The 17,547-nt window shown below is 36.4% G+C and overlaps 4 protein-coding genes across 4 annotated transcripts in view; 1 reads left to right on the forward strand and 3 right to left on the reverse strand.

Annotated features, from left to right (window-relative positions):
• The window catches only part of LOC134814757 (uncharacterized), an 83,736-nt gene that overhangs the window by 43,102 nt on the left and 23,087 nt on the right, over nucleotides 1-17,547 (reverse strand). The window lies entirely within an intron of this gene.
• Nucleotides 489-6,270, forward strand: LOC134815239 (uncharacterized). Its single transcript, XM_063823753.1, has 8 exons — nucleotides 489-688; nucleotides 1,272-1,369; nucleotides 1,469-1,563; nucleotides 1,680-1,825; nucleotides 1,933-2,042; nucleotides 2,459-3,132; nucleotides 4,165-4,239; nucleotides 4,538-6,270. Exons 1-8 carry the CDS (start codon nucleotides 493-495, stop codon nucleotides 4,596-4,598), a joined length of 1,455 nt encoding a protein of 484 aa, XP_063679823.1. The 5' UTR covers nucleotides 489-492; the 3' UTR covers nucleotides 4,599-6,270.
• LOC134815678 (uncharacterized) lies at nucleotides 8,103-11,958 on the reverse strand. Its single transcript, XM_063824239.1, has 4 exons — nucleotides 10,905-11,958; nucleotides 9,405-10,753; nucleotides 9,074-9,234; nucleotides 8,103-8,874 (listed from the first exon to the last, which is right to left on the reverse strand). The coding sequence occupies exons 1-4, from the start codon at nucleotides 11,934-11,936 to the stop codon at nucleotides 8,699-8,701; spliced, it is 2,718 nt and encodes a 905-aa protein (XP_063680309.1). The 5' UTR covers nucleotides 11,937-11,958; the 3' UTR covers nucleotides 8,103-8,698.
• On the reverse strand, nucleotides 10,905-17,280 carry LOC134815679 (uncharacterized). Its single transcript, XM_063824240.1, has 4 exons — nucleotides 16,253-17,280; nucleotides 14,759-16,104; nucleotides 14,460-14,620; nucleotides 10,905-14,324 (listed from the first exon to the last, which is right to left on the reverse strand). Exons 1-4 carry the CDS (start codon nucleotides 17,072-17,074, stop codon nucleotides 14,131-14,133), a joined length of 2,523 nt encoding a protein of 840 aa, XP_063680310.1. The 5' UTR covers nucleotides 17,075-17,280; the 3' UTR covers nucleotides 10,905-14,130.

Below are 17,547 nucleotides of genomic sequence, written 5' to 3' on the forward strand. Positions count from 1 at the left end.
TTGATCGTGCGTGGTTTAACCGCGGCGAAATTCTTGTTTAAATTGAATTTTACCTTTATCATTCATATTGTTGATATTTCAAATAATATTGGTAGCAATGGACCATTTCAGTTACTTGCCTATGGTGCTCTGCCAATTGCAACACTTGATTTGATTGAATGTATATATTGTTAGAATGAAAAAATTATGATTGATCAGTTAATGGAATTTTTGGTCGAGGCACAATCATTATTCCTCGACTATACTGCAGCCGAGGCCTCCAGTCGATCACTGGCTTGAATATCTTGGACAGAATTTGAATGAGTCACGATTAAATGTATTGAAAATTCAATTAGTTTTGATAGTAATATACTATTTTCGTTGCTTGAGATGTGCGCTGCCAAATGCATCACTTGATTAAACTGATGTACAATTTTTTATTTCTATTCTTTGAATATGTGAAATTTTTCAGCACAACATTTTATTAACCTCCTTAATAACTTAGCTGATATCATGATCATGATGGAGCCTCCTTTCAATGCACTGATTAAACAAATTTTTACTGATCCCAAAGATCAGAATCGTTTATTCAGTGCCCTAAAGGACGGCACCTTGAAGTTCCCCAACTCGGTCAGCAGCACCACTAAGAAAGTGGCTCTTCTCAAGGTTTCCAAGCAGAACTATGTCGGAATGATTGTGGGTAAAAAAGGTATGTTATCTTCTTAGCATTTATCAGTATCAAGTTTTCATAATTTTATGTAAGACTTGTAACTTTTTGTTGAGCTTAAAACTAAAAGTCAGACACGATTATTTTACAGGTAGCTTCTTTATGTGATTTAGTTTTTGAGCGTAGCATGATACAGGGAGTTTTAAAAGTCTTGTAAGGGTGTACTTTTTATCCATTTGTCTAAACTTAATTCTGTAATCAGTTTTTGGTAGTTCTAAGGTTTAGTGGCAACTTCTGAATTTTCGACGTTGCCATGGCCACCATAGCAACCAAGGATAAGTTGGGTAAATTTTTCTCTTATTGACCAATTTATGAAAGTCCACTATTGTCTAAAAATAATATTTTATTTGATGTATGCAATATATATTATACAAGACTTTTGAAACACCCTGTATTGTACTCCTGCACTGTAGCATATCATAGTAAAGTCTACAGTACACTTTAATGTACATGCACTAAAGGGGTACCATAGTAAGATTCTTGTATTTTTTAGTCCGAAAAGACATTACACAGATATTATAAGACTAGAGCGAATATATAATGGTATTTATTTGTTGTTATTCAGGTTCAAACATCATGCAAATGCGCAACCAAACAAATACAGACGTTCAAAATCCTCAGCAGGGAGATGAACCTTTCCGTGTGTACGGAGAAAGCTATAAGGTATGAATCCTGCTGAAATATTATGCATGTAGCTAAAATCTCATAAAAGTTTTAAGTTGGATCAAAGACGTTTTAATAAGTCTTGTTGTCCGCTTACAGGATTTGGCTAAGATGGCACTGTGGATATTACAGCAAGATGACAGACTTAGCGGAATTGAAAGTGGAAAAGAACCCAACGATGGAAGCTTTAAAATGTAAGTACGAGTTTATAAGTCACTCTTAAATAATGAAATGTGATAGAAATTGAGAGTTCAAAGTACTATTGTTAACAAGGTAACTGTTATAGTTCCTTCACCGATTCACTACTTAGGGAAGCACGTATATGGTGTTGTTCGCGGTATGTTGGGTTATTAGTTGGACCCAACGGAGGAACAATCAGACAGATAAAGGAAGACTCCGGGTGCTGCATTCAGTCTCCTCCTCGTAACGAGAAAATGAAATACTTCACTCTCACTGGTAATATTAACTTACTAATTTTGACTCAGTTTTTCATCGTGACCAAAGAACAGATAACACAATTGCAAGAATTGTAACTTCTTGTTGAGAGTTTGAACACTATTCAGGTTCCTGGGATGAGATAACTTGTGCGTATATGAAGATGGAGATGTTAATCAACAAGAAGTACAACAGTGGACATTACAACTCCTGTAAAACATGTGATTGTGCTAACAATGTGAGTAGTTAATTAGTTAATTAGTTAATTAGTTAATTAGTTAATTAGTTAATTAGTTAATTAGTTAATTAGTTAATTAGTTAATTAGTTAATTAGTTAATTAGTTCTTTAATTCGGCTAAACTTTACTGTTCTAATCGCTGGAGAAATAGGAACTGTTTTGAAAAAGTACAGAACAATTCGTTTTAAAATGCAATGGAAGTGTAATAATGGTATGATGTCATGACTCATGGGTGCATTAATTGATAAGCTTTCTGTTTCATTTCATTTTTCTATGTTCCTTATTATATCTGATCACAATGAACGGAAAATTGAAATATTTCTATAATATACTTGTTAGATTTCATCACTAATTAGTAATTACACTATTCTCATTACTCTACACTAATTGTGCTCACTCTCATTTTCCGTCCACAGGTGTGCGAGAAACTGAAATTGTGTCACCCTGAAGGTGGATTACCATCAGTTCCGCAGACCCATATGAACAATCAAATGAACAATCACATGAACATGCCACTCAACTCCATGCAGCACCTCTCTCCACCCCCATCCTACCACAGATACCCCATCCCCACTCCTTACAGTCCAAATACCACAGATCAGCTATCCAGGGAGCAGTACAGGGACTCAGATAATTTCCAGCTCAGTCCAACCAACACTGGTATGGCGCAGTTCAGAGAGACATATAATTTGGCGGTAGACAGACACCACAGAGAGTTCAGCCAAACCAGAGCTCCTGCAATAGCTGGTTCTAGAGTGTTCTCTGGGAGTAATGACAGCAGTCCCAACAGTGATAACCCACTCAGCGCTGTGAGTGTTACCACTAACTCCTCGCCCTACGACAGCCCACCCAATCAGCTGCCAGCCAACCTCAACAGATCTTCCTATGATACCTCCCTGAACAGAGACCAGAGAGAATTCTCCCAGAACTGTAACTACGAGGAACTTATTCAGATACTGCTGGCGTTCCATGATCTTCAAGTAAACCGGGAGGGTAATTTGAAGCCTGGTGTAAATGATATGTTATCGAGCCCTCGCCGTACCCAATCTATGCAGAATGGACTTATTAGCCCTAGAAACAATGTTCGCAGGTATTTATAGCTGTATTTATTGATAAAGACGGGGGGAATGCAACGTCAATTAATGTCAGTATTCCATAAAAACCCCAAACTGACATTGACATTAATTGACATTAATTGACATTAATTGACATTAATTGACATTAATTGACATTAATTGACATTAATTGACATTAATTGACATTAATTTGTCTTGAAATTTGAGATTATCATTATTCGATAGATATTCACGTCTATGTAAGTTAGACCGGTTCAAAAAAACAAAATGTCCTTGAATAATTATGATTATGTTCTTATCTGTTGATCCTGAGGTTCAAAGACCACCAAAAAAAAATTTAGCTTCCAACTCTTCCATCTTCGGTCCCCACCGGCCACGCCCATATTTTATTGGTTTCTTATACAGGTAAAATATCTAGAATCGGCTTTTTTAGCATGAAGGAGTAATGTTAGCTGTTTAAGATTCGTTATTCAAATATAAATGTCATGAAGGCATTTCGTTTAATGTGGGTTTTAAGTTCTGATGATGTTGAGAACCACGCCCTTGGATGGCCACGCCCATTTAAGAAAATTAAATTTCAGAAAACCGTTTTATTTTAGTTTTATTGTTTAATGATCTGAATTTTTCACATTTCACATTTCCATATGTGAAAGTAGTGAATAAATTGATGATATAAACGTTCTAAAGTGCTAAAAATATGGTAGAACTACATAATCTCTGGTCGAAAAATATCGTGTCAATTAATGTCAGTATTCCAAAATTTTGCAAAACTGACATTGACATTAATTGACATTAATTGACATTAATTGACATTAATTGACATTAATTGACATTAATTGACGTTGCATCACCCCCATAAAGACTGCATATGTACCTAAATGCTAAAAATCAAATTTCATTCTTGTGCTTTGAATGTGGTTATAATTAATGATGAAAATTTTCAGTATGGTTTCAATTCTTCAATTTGTTGTTTATTCTCAGAAATATGGAATTGACTTCTCCTCACTTAACTACTAAACATAATGATAACCCCATGATAACTTCAGATATGCGGACCCAGTTGACCAGTACCCTGCTGACTATTTCCCTGATATGTCCTGGCTCCCACCCAACCCCGGAATGTAAGCTATTTAAACACACCATCGTCAGAGAATAACATAATAGCCTAACTTCGGAACCTTGATATAGCGTGAACCTAAATTTACCACAGAAACTTAAATAAGTTCCCGAACCGTACCTAGTACGGTTCGGGAACTAGTATTCATAACCATTGATGACCATTTTCTTCCCTTAATGCCAAAATTAAATGCCTTTACCAGCAAAGTTTGAGTAAATGACTATGGACGGATCACTTCAGTAATGCTTAGTGAAAGTTCCAGTTGGAGTCTTGTTATACTATATTAGAGTATTATCTTTCAGGAACAGAGGAGTCGTGTCACCTCGTTTACCACAGAGTTTCTATAACAACGCTACCTTCTAAAGAGAAATCTTTTGCCGTTCAATGCCTCTCCAGACAACTTGAGTGTTTAATTTTGGGGCCAGTTACCTTATTATCTCAAATTGTAATCCCTTACATCATTATCATAGTATTATAGTATTATTATTGACTTTTTGATCGTAGTGCAGTTGAAAGATATTGCAATATTTATGTCTTAATGTGTTTTACGTGATTGTTATTTAAGTTTTAGTTGACGTTTGCCTTGATAGATTGTAGCTGTCAGAGAGCTATTTATTAAAGAAAGATCGCTATCTGTTATAGATGCACCATGAATCATGATAGATTATAATTGCCGGAGCTATTTAATATTTATTTAACTATCCGAAATATTTGCCACATCACTCACTATTCAGTCATCACTCACTATTCAGTCATCACTCACTATTCATTCACTATTCAGACAATTCATTCACTTTTCACGCACTATTCATTAATCACTATTCACACATTCACTCACTTGAAACTATTCATTATTCAATCACTGTGTTATTCAATATTAATTGACTATTATAATATATTCCAAATACATTTTGTTTGGCGATGTTTTGTATCATCAAGGACCGACATAAGACTTTTTCACCGGTTAATAGTTTCGATCTTTCTGAAGATTTTTTGCTAAATTGTGCAAAATGGTCTTTGGAATATTCTTTAATTATAATAATAAATCACTCTTCATTCAATATAATATAATATTCATTCACTAATCACTTGCACTATTTGTTCACTATTTAAGCACGATTCATTCATCACTCCTTCAACTAGCTTGTTTCTCTTCTTTTTCAAGTAGCATAGTGGAGGGCTAGGGGACAGTTTATAAATGTATAGAAGCACTAATTATGTGGCTTTTCTATAATAATTAGAAAAACAGTCACAACTCATTATTTAATCTTGGTCCCTCTGCAGTCTGCTATGTGAATTGTAAAGTGATAGTTAAAGTTTAATACCCTCTATGTTTTAAATTCGCTACGCTTTGCAGCTGAGATATACTTAAAATTTAAAATTCTTCACAAAGGAAATAGTAACTATGGAAAATTAAGAAAATTGTCGCTACTATAAAAATAAATACCGTTATCCATGATAATCCATGGGTGGTAATACCTGAAACGTTAATTCTCGACCATAGTGTACAATAATTATAAGTATCTCTCTTGCTGCAACTTAATTCTTAACTTGTTGTTATCTTCTATTTATTACTAATAAGTATAATTATCTTTCATGGCAACGAATGGATGATTAGTATTATTATCCTTTATTTCATTTATATTTATTAATATAAAATTATTATCATGATACATACTCACCATCGACTTAGAATTCATTTGTATCAAGTCGCGAGGACAAATTGACTTTTAAAAGAAAGTTTCAAAATCCTTTCAATTCATTTCTTACTAAATCTATTTCCATCAAATTTAGAGTGTTGTAATATTCAGATAATATTTAATTGGATCAAGGTTTTTCATAAAAACTTGATATAAATATCATGACATATATATGGCCACTGCAGCGCCTATACAATAGCTTGTGGATACCTTTCCTAGTATCGAAAGATTTGTGCTTTGGAAAATATTTGAGCGTTTATACTTTCTTCATCGGCATGAATATGTTGAACTGTCACTGCTTTAAAAATTCGCAATATTTTATCTCTATAAATCAATAAACACCTAAAAATATTAGGACAAACCCTACATTCTACAAGGGGTGGGGTGGTCTGAAAATCCAAGATTTTGGCGGACATCCTAAGTAGATGGCGCCTAACTCTTTGAATTATTTGCCTAAACTATGATCATTACAAGCAGTGGCTGTTGTTTCAATTTTGCTGTGTATTTTGTGTATTTTTCGAGTGGTATCCATTGATGAGCGGATAATAAATTATTTATTACAATTATGATCACACTTCAATTATTGATTTTTTTTTCTTCTTGACTCAATGACTGAATTAAATTGGGTGTTTACAAAAAAAATGTAAAACAAAATATTTTCGGTACTTACATAGCAGGATATAGACAAAATGAAGCAAACTATTCGCATATAATGAACATAGCGTTAACAAGAGATCTAAATTACTAAACATTTACCATAGAAAGTACTGCTGATATTACTACTGAAAAAGCTTCAATTGTCTAAAGGATTGTGATATTTATCCTTAAATCAGTTTATCCTGGCTCGGTTCTCTGCCCTTTATATTTCTAATTATCCTAAAAATTGAGCCTGCTTTACTTAGATAATATTTCCATTTAATGAGGTCATCGAGTCAATTAAAAAGAAAACTTGTAAAGTCAACATTTTGATCACTTTAACCTTTGACTGACGATATTACGATTTGTACTAACGCCATATTTAACATACTCTAACTTATTACTATCCCAATAATTCTCAGTTTTATTTGTTTCTTCGTCCCAATTTAGATTGACAATCGAAAAGTAAATAATTCAACCATTTAAATCATTTTGATACCAAGGTTCATATCAGTGTCAATGTTTGTATGAATGTTGTGTTAGACGTTCGGGTCTGGAATTTGATTCAATGAGGTAGAGGTTAGCATTTTTTAAGTCCAGTAAATTCGTGTTCCGTTTCGCATTTCGGCGGGACGGACAAATTTTTTGAGATATTTTGAATACAAAGTACATAATGAAATATCGACTGTAACATAAAATGGTGCGCGCTACCATGGTGCACGTGCTGATGCTGCGCGCGCACTATTCATAATTCTTCCTTCGGCCCGAATGTTCTACAAACTTCAGTCAAAAACGGTTTTCGGAAAACCTTGGCACTTGTCTGAAGTTTTTTGGTGGTTCCCTAAATGTTAAAAACTGGAAAAATCGACAGAGCTCCTATCTTTTTGATCACCCATCGTAAAAAAGTAGATCTAGATTGTGCTAGAACCATTGTGTTAGATTTACATACTGCTCAACCATGAGAGCCCATTTTTGTCACATTTCAAACAATCCAAAAGAACGACCAGAACCTTACTCTATTCGGATAACTTGGCTCAATTACTGAGTTAGCCAGCGGTCTGTAGAAACCTGTCAAGGAGAAAGTTGCACCTGAACAATATGAACCGGTTCTTACATAACCAGCTACACTTTTATCAATCTTCTAAGTTCTAATAGAAAATTTAAGATTCCTTTTTTAACGGCGGAAACAAGCTCTCATATTTTTTAATGAACCTTTGTCCTCTTTTACCAAATGTGGCAAATTAGATAGTGAAAATTAAACAAGTAAAAATCGTAATTTATAGCAGAAAATATTTTTAACGACAAAACAAATACGTAATTGTCAGGTTTAGGTCATCCGTTACAACAAATTTACATGCATTATCTCCCCATCAGTAGCAAACTTTATAATAGAAAATTGCAGTAGGTACCATTTACATTCATGATTCAGGTGCTACCGCAATTATGGTTCTCAAAACTATCTATCGATTCTATTTTATTCCAAGTTTGATCTAAGATAAACTTAATTAGTCAGTAAATGGTAATAAAATCGATATAATTATAAATCCACACATAATTTAAATGAATTTGAGATACGATATACAGTATGGACACAGGTCACAGTATAGTCGATATAGTCGATCATCTAAAAGATACAAGCGGCAGGAAATGCTACCTAAACTTTGAAGTTAGTCTGTACTGACTATATTATATGCAAAAGAATTCTATTTTACGATACCCTTTTACAACAAAGTCACATTAAACACTAAAAATTAACTTTATACAAGACATACAAAATAAAGAAAATAAACTCGATCTAAATCAACAACAGTTTACAAATGAAGATGAATCAAACAATGAATTATGGATCATGATTTAAACAAGATCCTGGCTCATGATTAAGACTAGTTATTTCCTTGCCAATTTCTGCGCATATTTAATTTTAGGCACATTTAAGCTAAGCTTGATCGAACAGAGCTCAACCTTTTCTAGATACATTATCGCTCGAGAAATGAGAGTATCAATGTGACATAGATGCAAAATTTACAATTGAAATTCACTATGATACAAATTGTCCCTAAAACAAGATTTCGCCGATCACAAGAGTCCAGAAACCCCCCCCCCCCCCCCACCCCCTATGGCTATATCCTAGCGGGCTCGTTGCTTTTCGCGTTCCCGCAGAGTTATTTCCCGTGCTACACTTACCATGTTCTTAATCTCTACCTGACCATCGGGTGACTTGTCGGAGTGAGAATAGTCTCTCATTGTACTCACCACTTCGTCTGATACGAAGGATTCAGCAAACCAGCTCTGACCAACACGACCTGTGGAAAGTGGAAACGAGGAAAATTTGGCAAAGCCAACAGATATCCTGACAGTCTATATCATCAATTGAATAGTAAGTTTGACGAATGGTGATGATGACCTCCAACCAAACATCTTGTGATAATTTATTCGTTTTAAGAGTTAGATTCTAGTTACCCAACACACAACATAACCGTGCTCTTCAGATTATTAACTAACCTGCTCGAGACATGAGTTGAAAGACGGTGTTCATGCTATGTTCTGCAGTGAAATCATCACACACTATCGTCCGGGAGAAGGGGAAGTTAACTCCGTATGCTATATTATGGTCCGCTACCAGATACGCCAATCTTCCTGTTTTTGCTAGTGATATCACTTGCCTGAGGCGATGCAGGTTTTAAGTTAGATCGAATGAATGTAGAGTTGTATGAATTTGAGTTAGACTCGATAAACCAGACGAGAAGTCAAAATAAAATAAAAGATCAGAAATCTAATTATATATGATAATAACATACGGATCGCCATCAATTAAAAAAAAGGATTGACTTACTCGAGGTAACCGCCACTGTTGACTCTATCATCTCCAGGAGCATATATTCCCACGCCACAACATAATAGAAGCAAAACATCTTGAGGAGCATTCACAGTTTTCTCAATCAGAAAACTAAAATCACGATTGGGGATCCTTTCCACATCAACTTTACCGTTCGGAGAGAATTTTTTAGCGTGCAGTCGGGTGTTAATTTGATAATATTCTGGAATTGACAAAAACGGTTTGTTTGCAACCAGATCCATCTCTTGTTGCTCATACTCTCCTTTTTCTTCTTTTTCTACCTCTCCAGTGGAGTTTCGTCTTTTCGATGAGGCTGGGGTTTTTTTCTTTCGCTTCTTCTTCTTCATCTTCTCGATCTCGCTCGACCACTGCTCTTGAACTTTCCAATATTGAGATACCAGCTTCTCAATATTGTACAACTTAGAGACATTGATTTCCTCAATCAAGTTAGCGAATGCTTCCAGAGCAAAATCTAACGGATTTACACAAGCAATAAGACTCATCTGGGAAAACTTAGAAGCACTTGCTGTGCCAAGGTTAGAAAATTCTACACTCCTTCCGGAGCACTTAATGGGTTTGGAGCATATTTCTTTGGTCGTAGAGTCGTCAGTTTTGGATACCTGGTCCAGAATCTTGAGCCCAAATAATCTCACTGCATCGGCACTGAGATTATCTATTTTGGAAAAGTGATCGCCAATCTTTGGTACGCCAGGTATTTCAGACTCCGTGGCGAAGTTACACAGCTCTGACACGGACAAGGGAGTGTACGAACGGCTCAGGAACATGTTGTCCTTTATATTTGTCAAACATTCGGTAAGTTCGTCCGTTGAACCGCTACCCAAGTGGGGCAAGAATGAGGTACCATTATGGGAATATATGTCACAGCCAATGTTTATTTTGGTCGAAGCTACATTTCCGATGTGACCCGAGGGATTCATTCTTTTGAACCTCTTCATAAATGGGTCGAGTTCGACCTCTGTAGGAAGGGTGGCGGAAGACACGATTGTCCATCTAGGTGGGTACATCATTAATTCAACATTTTGGGCCAGGGAGCGACTTTCCCGATTATCAGCTCCGATAGTTGGTTCATCGTGGAACAAGATGAATGGAGTTATGTGGCTACGTTCTTTAATTACTCTCATAGCAATATGTGGAGAGCAGATTATGACCAGTCTGTCATTTGGCTTATCTTTACAGAAATAACTGTTTCGAATCACCAACTCCCCGTCCGGCCTTTCAAATGCTATAGCGAACGGGAGATCAGGGATTGAGCTGATGTGGGTAGTGTTTTGCAGCCACTGACCAGCAGTATCTGTTACAGACTTGATGTTACAGCAGAAAATGATCTGAAATGACAAAAAAAAATTAATATCATGATAAATTTAAAGAAATTGTTCTTAAATCGATCTGTCAAGACTGTTTCAGCATATGATTATTATATAAACATTGGTAAACATTGAAGAAGATTTAATCCACTAAAGTCTAATGATAAAATACCGTTAGCTTAGCGAGGGGGTCTTTTTCATGTCGAGTATTTCTAATCTTCTGGACCGTAGCAGCCAACATTGCAATGGTAGTAGTTTTACCAGCATTAGTGATAGCACGGTACATTATATAACATCCATTTTCAATGTTTTCCTCTAGGATTTTACATATTTTGGATTGATGTGGATAAGGTTTGACTGCTGAAACTGGGAGGACAGCGTCAAAGTCACTGAAAATTAACAATTGTGGAGATGTACGGTATAGTTTCTCGCCACTGAATTCGAATTTCTCTTTTAGCTCCGCCAATTTATCTCTCAAATCATTTATTAGGGTAACTGAAACGATGTCGTCTTTCAAAGAATCAAGATGCGACTTCCCTTTCAGTTTTTCCGTTACCTTGATAAATCTTTCTAATGACACAATGATACTGCAAGTTAAGGCAGTCAATTCCTGACTTTTCTGCTTTGTCAACAAGAACCATGCACAACATAGAAAACCAATTCCCCGCATCTCCACGATCTTTTCCAAAAACAGTTTCGGGCGTCGGAAGTCGTCATTACCGGCAAATGCGGATAAAGCTCCTTCAACTTTCGAGTTTAAGCTACCGATTGAATTTTGTATTCTAATCTGATCAGCTTTCGAAGGCCCTTTAGCTCCTTTCGCCTTATTCGCTCCACCACCTTTCCGACCACCTTTTCTGTTTTTATTTTGTTTAATACTCCCTCCTATACTAGGAGTACTACCACTAGCTGAGTCGTCACCATTTAGTAGCTTCATTTTACCTAAGATCAAGGAGGGACGAACCGCTTGATACAGATAATCACCCATCACTGTGCTAACTGATTCATAATCAATATCATTTGTAACAGCACAAACCAAATTCTTCAGAACCAACAAGTCAAAATCGCTTAACTTAACTTCCGTATTAAGCCAATCAGTTATGGACCATTTTACGTCTACTCCCGAAGCAGTTAGGGTGTTTTTAACTGAAGATGAACCTTTGTTAAATGTTGTGACAATCGTACTGGGCTGTGTTGCAGCCATGCTACCTGAATGGATACAATTTGTTATAGAGCCCTTTAACGTTTTCTGATAATACTCCTTACTCTAAGCTGAGCACAATCCTATCCCTAAAAGTTTTTGTTTTTTACTAGCCTGTCACGTGGCGAAGACCGTTTTTCGCCCATGACTCATAGTCATAAAGGAAGTGCTTTTACCCTAGATTTCATAGACTCATAGAGAAAATTTGGAATCAGTGCCCAAAATATCCATCGATAGAATTTACTTTCTTACCCTCAGGGCCTTTCTTATAAATACCAATTTCTGAAACCCACGATTTGAGTCATTCTCGACAATTACCAGACCCTAGGAACATACTCTAATATATCTTGTCTTGAATTATTGAAACAAATTGCCTCACGATGGTTTCTACCCCATAACATGTAGTTTAACAGATATATCTACTATCTAGTAATACTGATTATAACTATAATAAGTTTAATGCATATTGTATTTAAACTAAGCCATCTGTAATAAGCTCATAATACTTTACTCTGAAACGCAATTCCGATCCCACAACAATGAATTTATTTGATCTCAGTGCATCGGGCACGCATTAATGTCATGCATAGTATTTACGGTGATTACTTGAAATTAATGATCCCCATTTTTTGGGAATTTGATAGGAAATCATTAAATCGTCACATGAATTATGGTTACAATCATTAGATTTTTGACATGCGGACATGCTAACATGCTGGTCACAATTGAGATAGAGAATCAGAGATCAAAGACAAGACCGGGCTACTTAATTTGTTACTCAATATGAGACCAGAAGGATTAATCGTTTCATTTTCCACTGTCACTATTATGATTATGTGTACTGACAGACAAGTGAAAATCTTATCTTGGAGCAGAAAAATTTGAAAGTGAAAATCCAAAAATGGATCAATATAGACAACTACGAATGATAAAACATGTTCTCTAATCAAATAAAGCTTATAAAGGGCAGCTCAAACTTACAGACTAGACTACCGGAGGGGAGGAGACACAAATGTAATTTAATAACAGCTCGATTAACCAATCAGCGATCAAATTAGTAATTCGTTCAAGTCACAGGTCAACTGTTATATCACATTTACATCATCTTCCCATCAGTAGCAAAGTTTAGAGTTATAGAAAATCACAGGGGCTATTTAGGTGCTATCAATGATAGTTCTTAAAACGAACTCTATCGATTCTATTGAACCAAGTTTGATCTATGATGGATATTAAAAAGATGGCAATCACATCATATCAATATAATTTAAATTATAAACCCACACAGAATTTAAATAAATTTGAGATAGGATAAAGTTGATCATCTAACATATGCGAGTGGCAAGAAGGGTTATCTGAACTTAACTAGTATCTTTTGTTTAAGTAAATGCAATATAATTCTTTTTACAATCATTCCAAACCAAGGATAGCGCAATACAAATTAGGTCACCCTAACAATTGACGTTACACTACAAATAAAAATTAAACATGATCCCAATGCCCAAATTGACACCAGCTTTACAAATAGAGATGAACCAGAAATGAGAATTGATCGTAATCGTTGTGTCCTTAACATTAAAATATTTGTGAAACTTTTAAAATTTAGGAGGCGATGTGACTAAAAATAACCTAATCTGAAAAAGATTTTTCCTCTGCCAACATATTTTTTCACGTCATCAGGACGTTTCAAAATAAAAGTATTGTTGAAAACTTGAGATATAAAAGCCATGCCGGGAAACTCACTAATACCAATTTAGACCAAGCCAATATTCTAAAACCAGAAATCACAAGGTTTCGAAGTATTAACTTTAAAGTGCATTAAAATATATGAAAGACATTCCATAAAATAAATTTCTTTCCCTGCTTCGCCTATTTTACCTACAAACAATTCACAATATAATATGATTAACACAACTAGCTATAAGCTACCTCCCTATCAATCTGCAAAAAAGCAAATTTTAAGAAGGAAAAGAACGGACACGCTATCCAACAATTTGATGGATAACTTCACTACACTAAACCTTCATCGATTACCAGCATACCGACCCATTACTTGACCAAACAAAGATTTTAAATATATAGTATCATGAGAAATGAGAATATCAATGTTACGTAGATGCAAAATTTACAATACCCCTCAGTAAACAACAATACAAATTGTCCCTAAAACAAGACTTCACCTAAATATCCTGCCCTATAATCACAGACCCCCTATACCCTCACGGGCTTGCCTCTGTTCACGGTCTCTTATCGTTATTTCCCGTGCTACACTTATCATGTTCTTAATCTCCACCTGACCATCGGGTGACTTATCGGAGTGAGAATAGTCTCTCATTGTAATCACCACTTCGTCTGATACGAAGGATTCTGCAAACCAGCTCTGACCAACACGACCTGAGCAAAGGGGTAATAAGAAAATTGGGGGAATTTGGTAACACCTAAAGGCCATTGGAGCCTGGAGGCGAAAATTCGGAATTAATCATCTCGACAAATGTTTTGACCCTCATATTATAAAATAATAAAACTAACCTGCTCGAGACATGAGTTGAAAGACGGTGTTCATGCTATGTTCTGCAGTGAAATCATCACACACTATCGTCCGGGAGAAGGGGAAGTTGACTCCGTATGCTATATTATGGTCCGCTACCAGATACGCCAATCTTCCTGTTTTTGCTAGTGATATCACTTGCCTGAGGTGACGATAGGGTAAATTCTAGATCAAAATGACAAGATAAGCAACAAATTCCAAGGAGCATGTATCAATAAGCTTGTTATTATAAGTTCATAATAAATAACGCGAACGGTTTTTTAGAAAAAAAGGAACTTACTCGAGGTAACCGCCACTGTTGACTCTAGAATCTTCAGGAGCATATATTCCCACACCACAACATAATAGAAGCAGAACATCTCCAGGTACATTCAGATTTTTCTTCGAATCAGTCAGAAAACTAAAATCAGGGTTGGGGTACCTCTCCACATCTATTTTACCGTTCGGAGAGTATTTTTCAGCGTGCAGCCGGGTGTTAATTTGATAATATTCGGGGAAGGACAGGAACGGTTTGTTTGCGAGCAGATCCATTTCTTGTTGCTCATAGTCTACCTTTTCTTCTTTTTCTGCCTCTCCAGTGGAGTTTCGTCTTTTCGATGAGGCTGGGGGTTTTTTCTTTCGCTTCTTTATCTTCTCGATCTCGCTCGACCACTGTTCCTGAACTTTCCAATATTGAGATACAAGCTTTTCAATACTGTACACCTTAGTATCGTTGATTTCTTCAATGAAGTCGGCGAAGGTCTCCAGTGCAAATGCTAATGGATCTCCACTTGCAATGAGACTCATCTGGGAAAACTTAGAAGCACTTGTTGTGCCAAGGTTAGCAAATTCTACACTCCTTCCGGAGCATTTGATGGGTTTGGAGCATATTTCTTTGGTCGTAGAGTCGTCAGTTTTGGATACCTGGTCCAAAATCTTGAGCCCGAATAATCTCACTGCATCGGCACTGAGATTATCTATTTTGGAAAAGTGATCGCCAATCTTTGGTACGCCAGGTATTTCAGACTCCGTGGCGAAGTTACACAGCTCTGACACGGACAAGGGAGTGTACGAACGGCTCAGGAACATGTTGTCCTTTATATTTGTCAAACATTCGGTAAGTTCGTCCGTTGAACCGCTACCCAAGTGGGGCAAGAATGAGGTACCATTATGGGAATATATGTCACAGCCAATGTTAATTTTGGCCGAAGCTACATTTTCGATGTGACCCGAGAGGTTCATTCTTTTGAACCTCTTTATAAATGGGTCGAGTTCGACCTCTGTGGGAAGGGTGGCGGAAGACACGATTGTCCATCTAGGAGGGTACATCATTATTTCAACATTTTGAGCCAGGGAGCGACTTTCCCGATTATCAGCTCCGATAGTTGGTTCATCGTGGAACAATATGAATGGAGTTATGTAGCTACGTTCTTTAATTACTCTCATAGCAATATGTGGAGAGCAGATTATGACCAGTCTGTCTGTTATATCTTTACAGAAATAACTGTTTCGAATCACCAACTCCCCGTCCGGCCTTTCAAATGCTATAGCGAACGGGAGATCAGGGATTGAGCTGATGTGGGTAGTGTTTTGCAGCCACTGACCAGCAGTATCTGTTACAGACTTGATGTTACAGCAGAAAATGATCTGAAATGACAAAAAAACATTATAATGATAAATTTAAAGAAATTGTTCTTAAATCGATCAGTCAAGACTGTTTCAGCATATGATTATTATATAAACATTGGTAAACATTGAAGAAGATTTAATCCACTAAAGTCTAATGATAAAATACCGTCAGCTTAGCGAGGGGGTCTTTTTCATGTCGAGTATTTCTAATCTTCTGGACCGTAGCAGCCAACATTGCAATGGTAGTAGTTTTACCAGCATTAGTGATAGCACGGTACATTATATAACATCCATTTTCAATGTTTTCCTCCAGTATTTTACATATTCTGGCTTGATGTGGATAAGGCTTGACTGCTGAAACTGGGAGGACAGTATCAAAGTCACTGAAAATTAACAATTGTGGAGATGTACGGTATAGTTTCTCGCCACTAAATTCGAATTTCTCTTTTAGCTCCGCCAATTTATCTCTCAAATCATTTATTAGGGTAACTGAAACGATGTCGTCTTTCAAAGAATCAAGATGCGACTTCCCTTTCAGTTTTTCCGTTACCTTGATGAATCTTTCTAATGACACAATGATACTGTAAGTTAAGGCAGTCAATTCGTGACTTTTCTGCTTTGTCAACAAGAACCATGCACAACATAGAAAACCAATCCCTCGCATCTCCACGATCTTTTCCAAAAACAGTTTCGGGCGTCGAAAGTCGTCATTACCGGCAAATGCGGATAAAGCTCCTTCAACTTTCGAGTTTAAGCTACCGATTGAATTTTGCATTCTAATCTGATCAGCTTTCGAAGGCCCTTTAGCTCCTTTCGCCTTATTCGCTCCCCCACCTTTCCGACCACCTTTTCTGTTTTTGTTTTGTTTAACACTACCGCCTATACTAGGAGTACTACTACTACCACTAGCTGAGTCGTCACCTTTTAGTAGCTTCATTTTACCTAAGATCAAGGAGGGACGAACCGCTTGATACAGATAATCACCCATCACTGTGCAAACTGATTCATAATCAATATCATTTGTAACAGCACAAACCAAATTCTTCAGAACCAACAAGTCAAAATCGCTTAACTTAACTTCCGTATTAAGCCAATCAGTTTTGGACCATTTTACGTCTACTCCCGAAGCAGTTAAGGTGTTTTTAACTGAAGATGAACCTTTGTTAAATGTTGTGACAATCGTACTGGGCTGTGTCGCAGCCATGCTACCTGAATGGATACAATTTGTTATAGAGCCCTTTAATGTTTTTTGAGAATACTCCTTACTCTAAGCTGACCACAATCCTATCACTAAAAGTTTTTGTTTTTTTTACTAGCCTGTCACGTGGCGAAGACCGTTTTTTCGCCCATGACTCATAGTCATAAAGGAAGTGCTTTTACCCTAGATTTCATTGAGAAAATTTGGAATCAGTGTCCAAAAAATCCATCGATAGAATTTACTTTCTTACCCTCAGGGCCTTT

This window comes from Bolinopsis microptera, chromosome 5 (genome assembly GCF_026151205.1).
Source record: "Bolinopsis microptera isolate Bmic1 chromosome 5, MBARI_Bmic_1.0, whole genome shotgun sequence".
Taxonomy (NCBI): Eukaryota; Metazoa; Ctenophora; class Tentaculata; order Lobata; family Bolinopsidae; genus Bolinopsis; species Bolinopsis microptera.

Bases quoted from the DNA above. Each gene is read 5' to 3' on its own strand.
- LOC134815239 (XM_063823753.1), top strand. From the start codon at position 493: ATGATCATGATGGAGCCTCCTTTCAATGCACTGATTAAACAAATTTTT. The intron at 689-1,271 runs GTATGTTATCTT...GTTGTTATTCAG, and splicing joins AATGATTGTGGGTAAAAAAG to GTTCAAACATCATGCAAATG. The intron at 4,240-4,537 runs GTAAGCTATTTA...ATTATCTTTCAG, and splicing joins CTCCCACCCAACCCCGGAAT to GAACAGAGGAGTCGTGTCAC.
- LOC134815678 (XM_063824239.1), bottom strand. From the start codon at position 11,936: ATGGCTGCAACACAGCCCAGTACGATTGTCACAACATTTAACAAAGGT. The intron at 10,754-10,904 runs GTATTTTATCAT...TTGTCATTTCAG, and splicing joins ACCCCCTCGCTAAGCTAACG to ATCATTTTCTGCTGTAACAT. The intron at 8,875-9,073 runs GTTAGTTAATAA...CACTTTCCACAG, and splicing joins TCAACTCATGTCTCGAGCAG to GTCGTGTTGGTCAGAGCTGG.
- LOC134815679 (XM_063824240.1), bottom strand. From the start codon at position 17,074: ATGGGTGATTATCTGTATCAAGCGGTTCGTCCCTCCTTGATCTTAGGT. The intron at 16,105-16,252 runs GTATTTTATCAT...TTGTCATTTCAG, and splicing joins ACCCCCTCGCTAAGCTGACG to ATCATTTTCTGCTGTAACAT. The intron at 14,325-14,459 runs GTTAGTTTTATT...CCCTTTGCTCAG, and splicing joins TCAACTCATGTCTCGAGCAG to GTCGTGTTGGTCAGAGCTGG.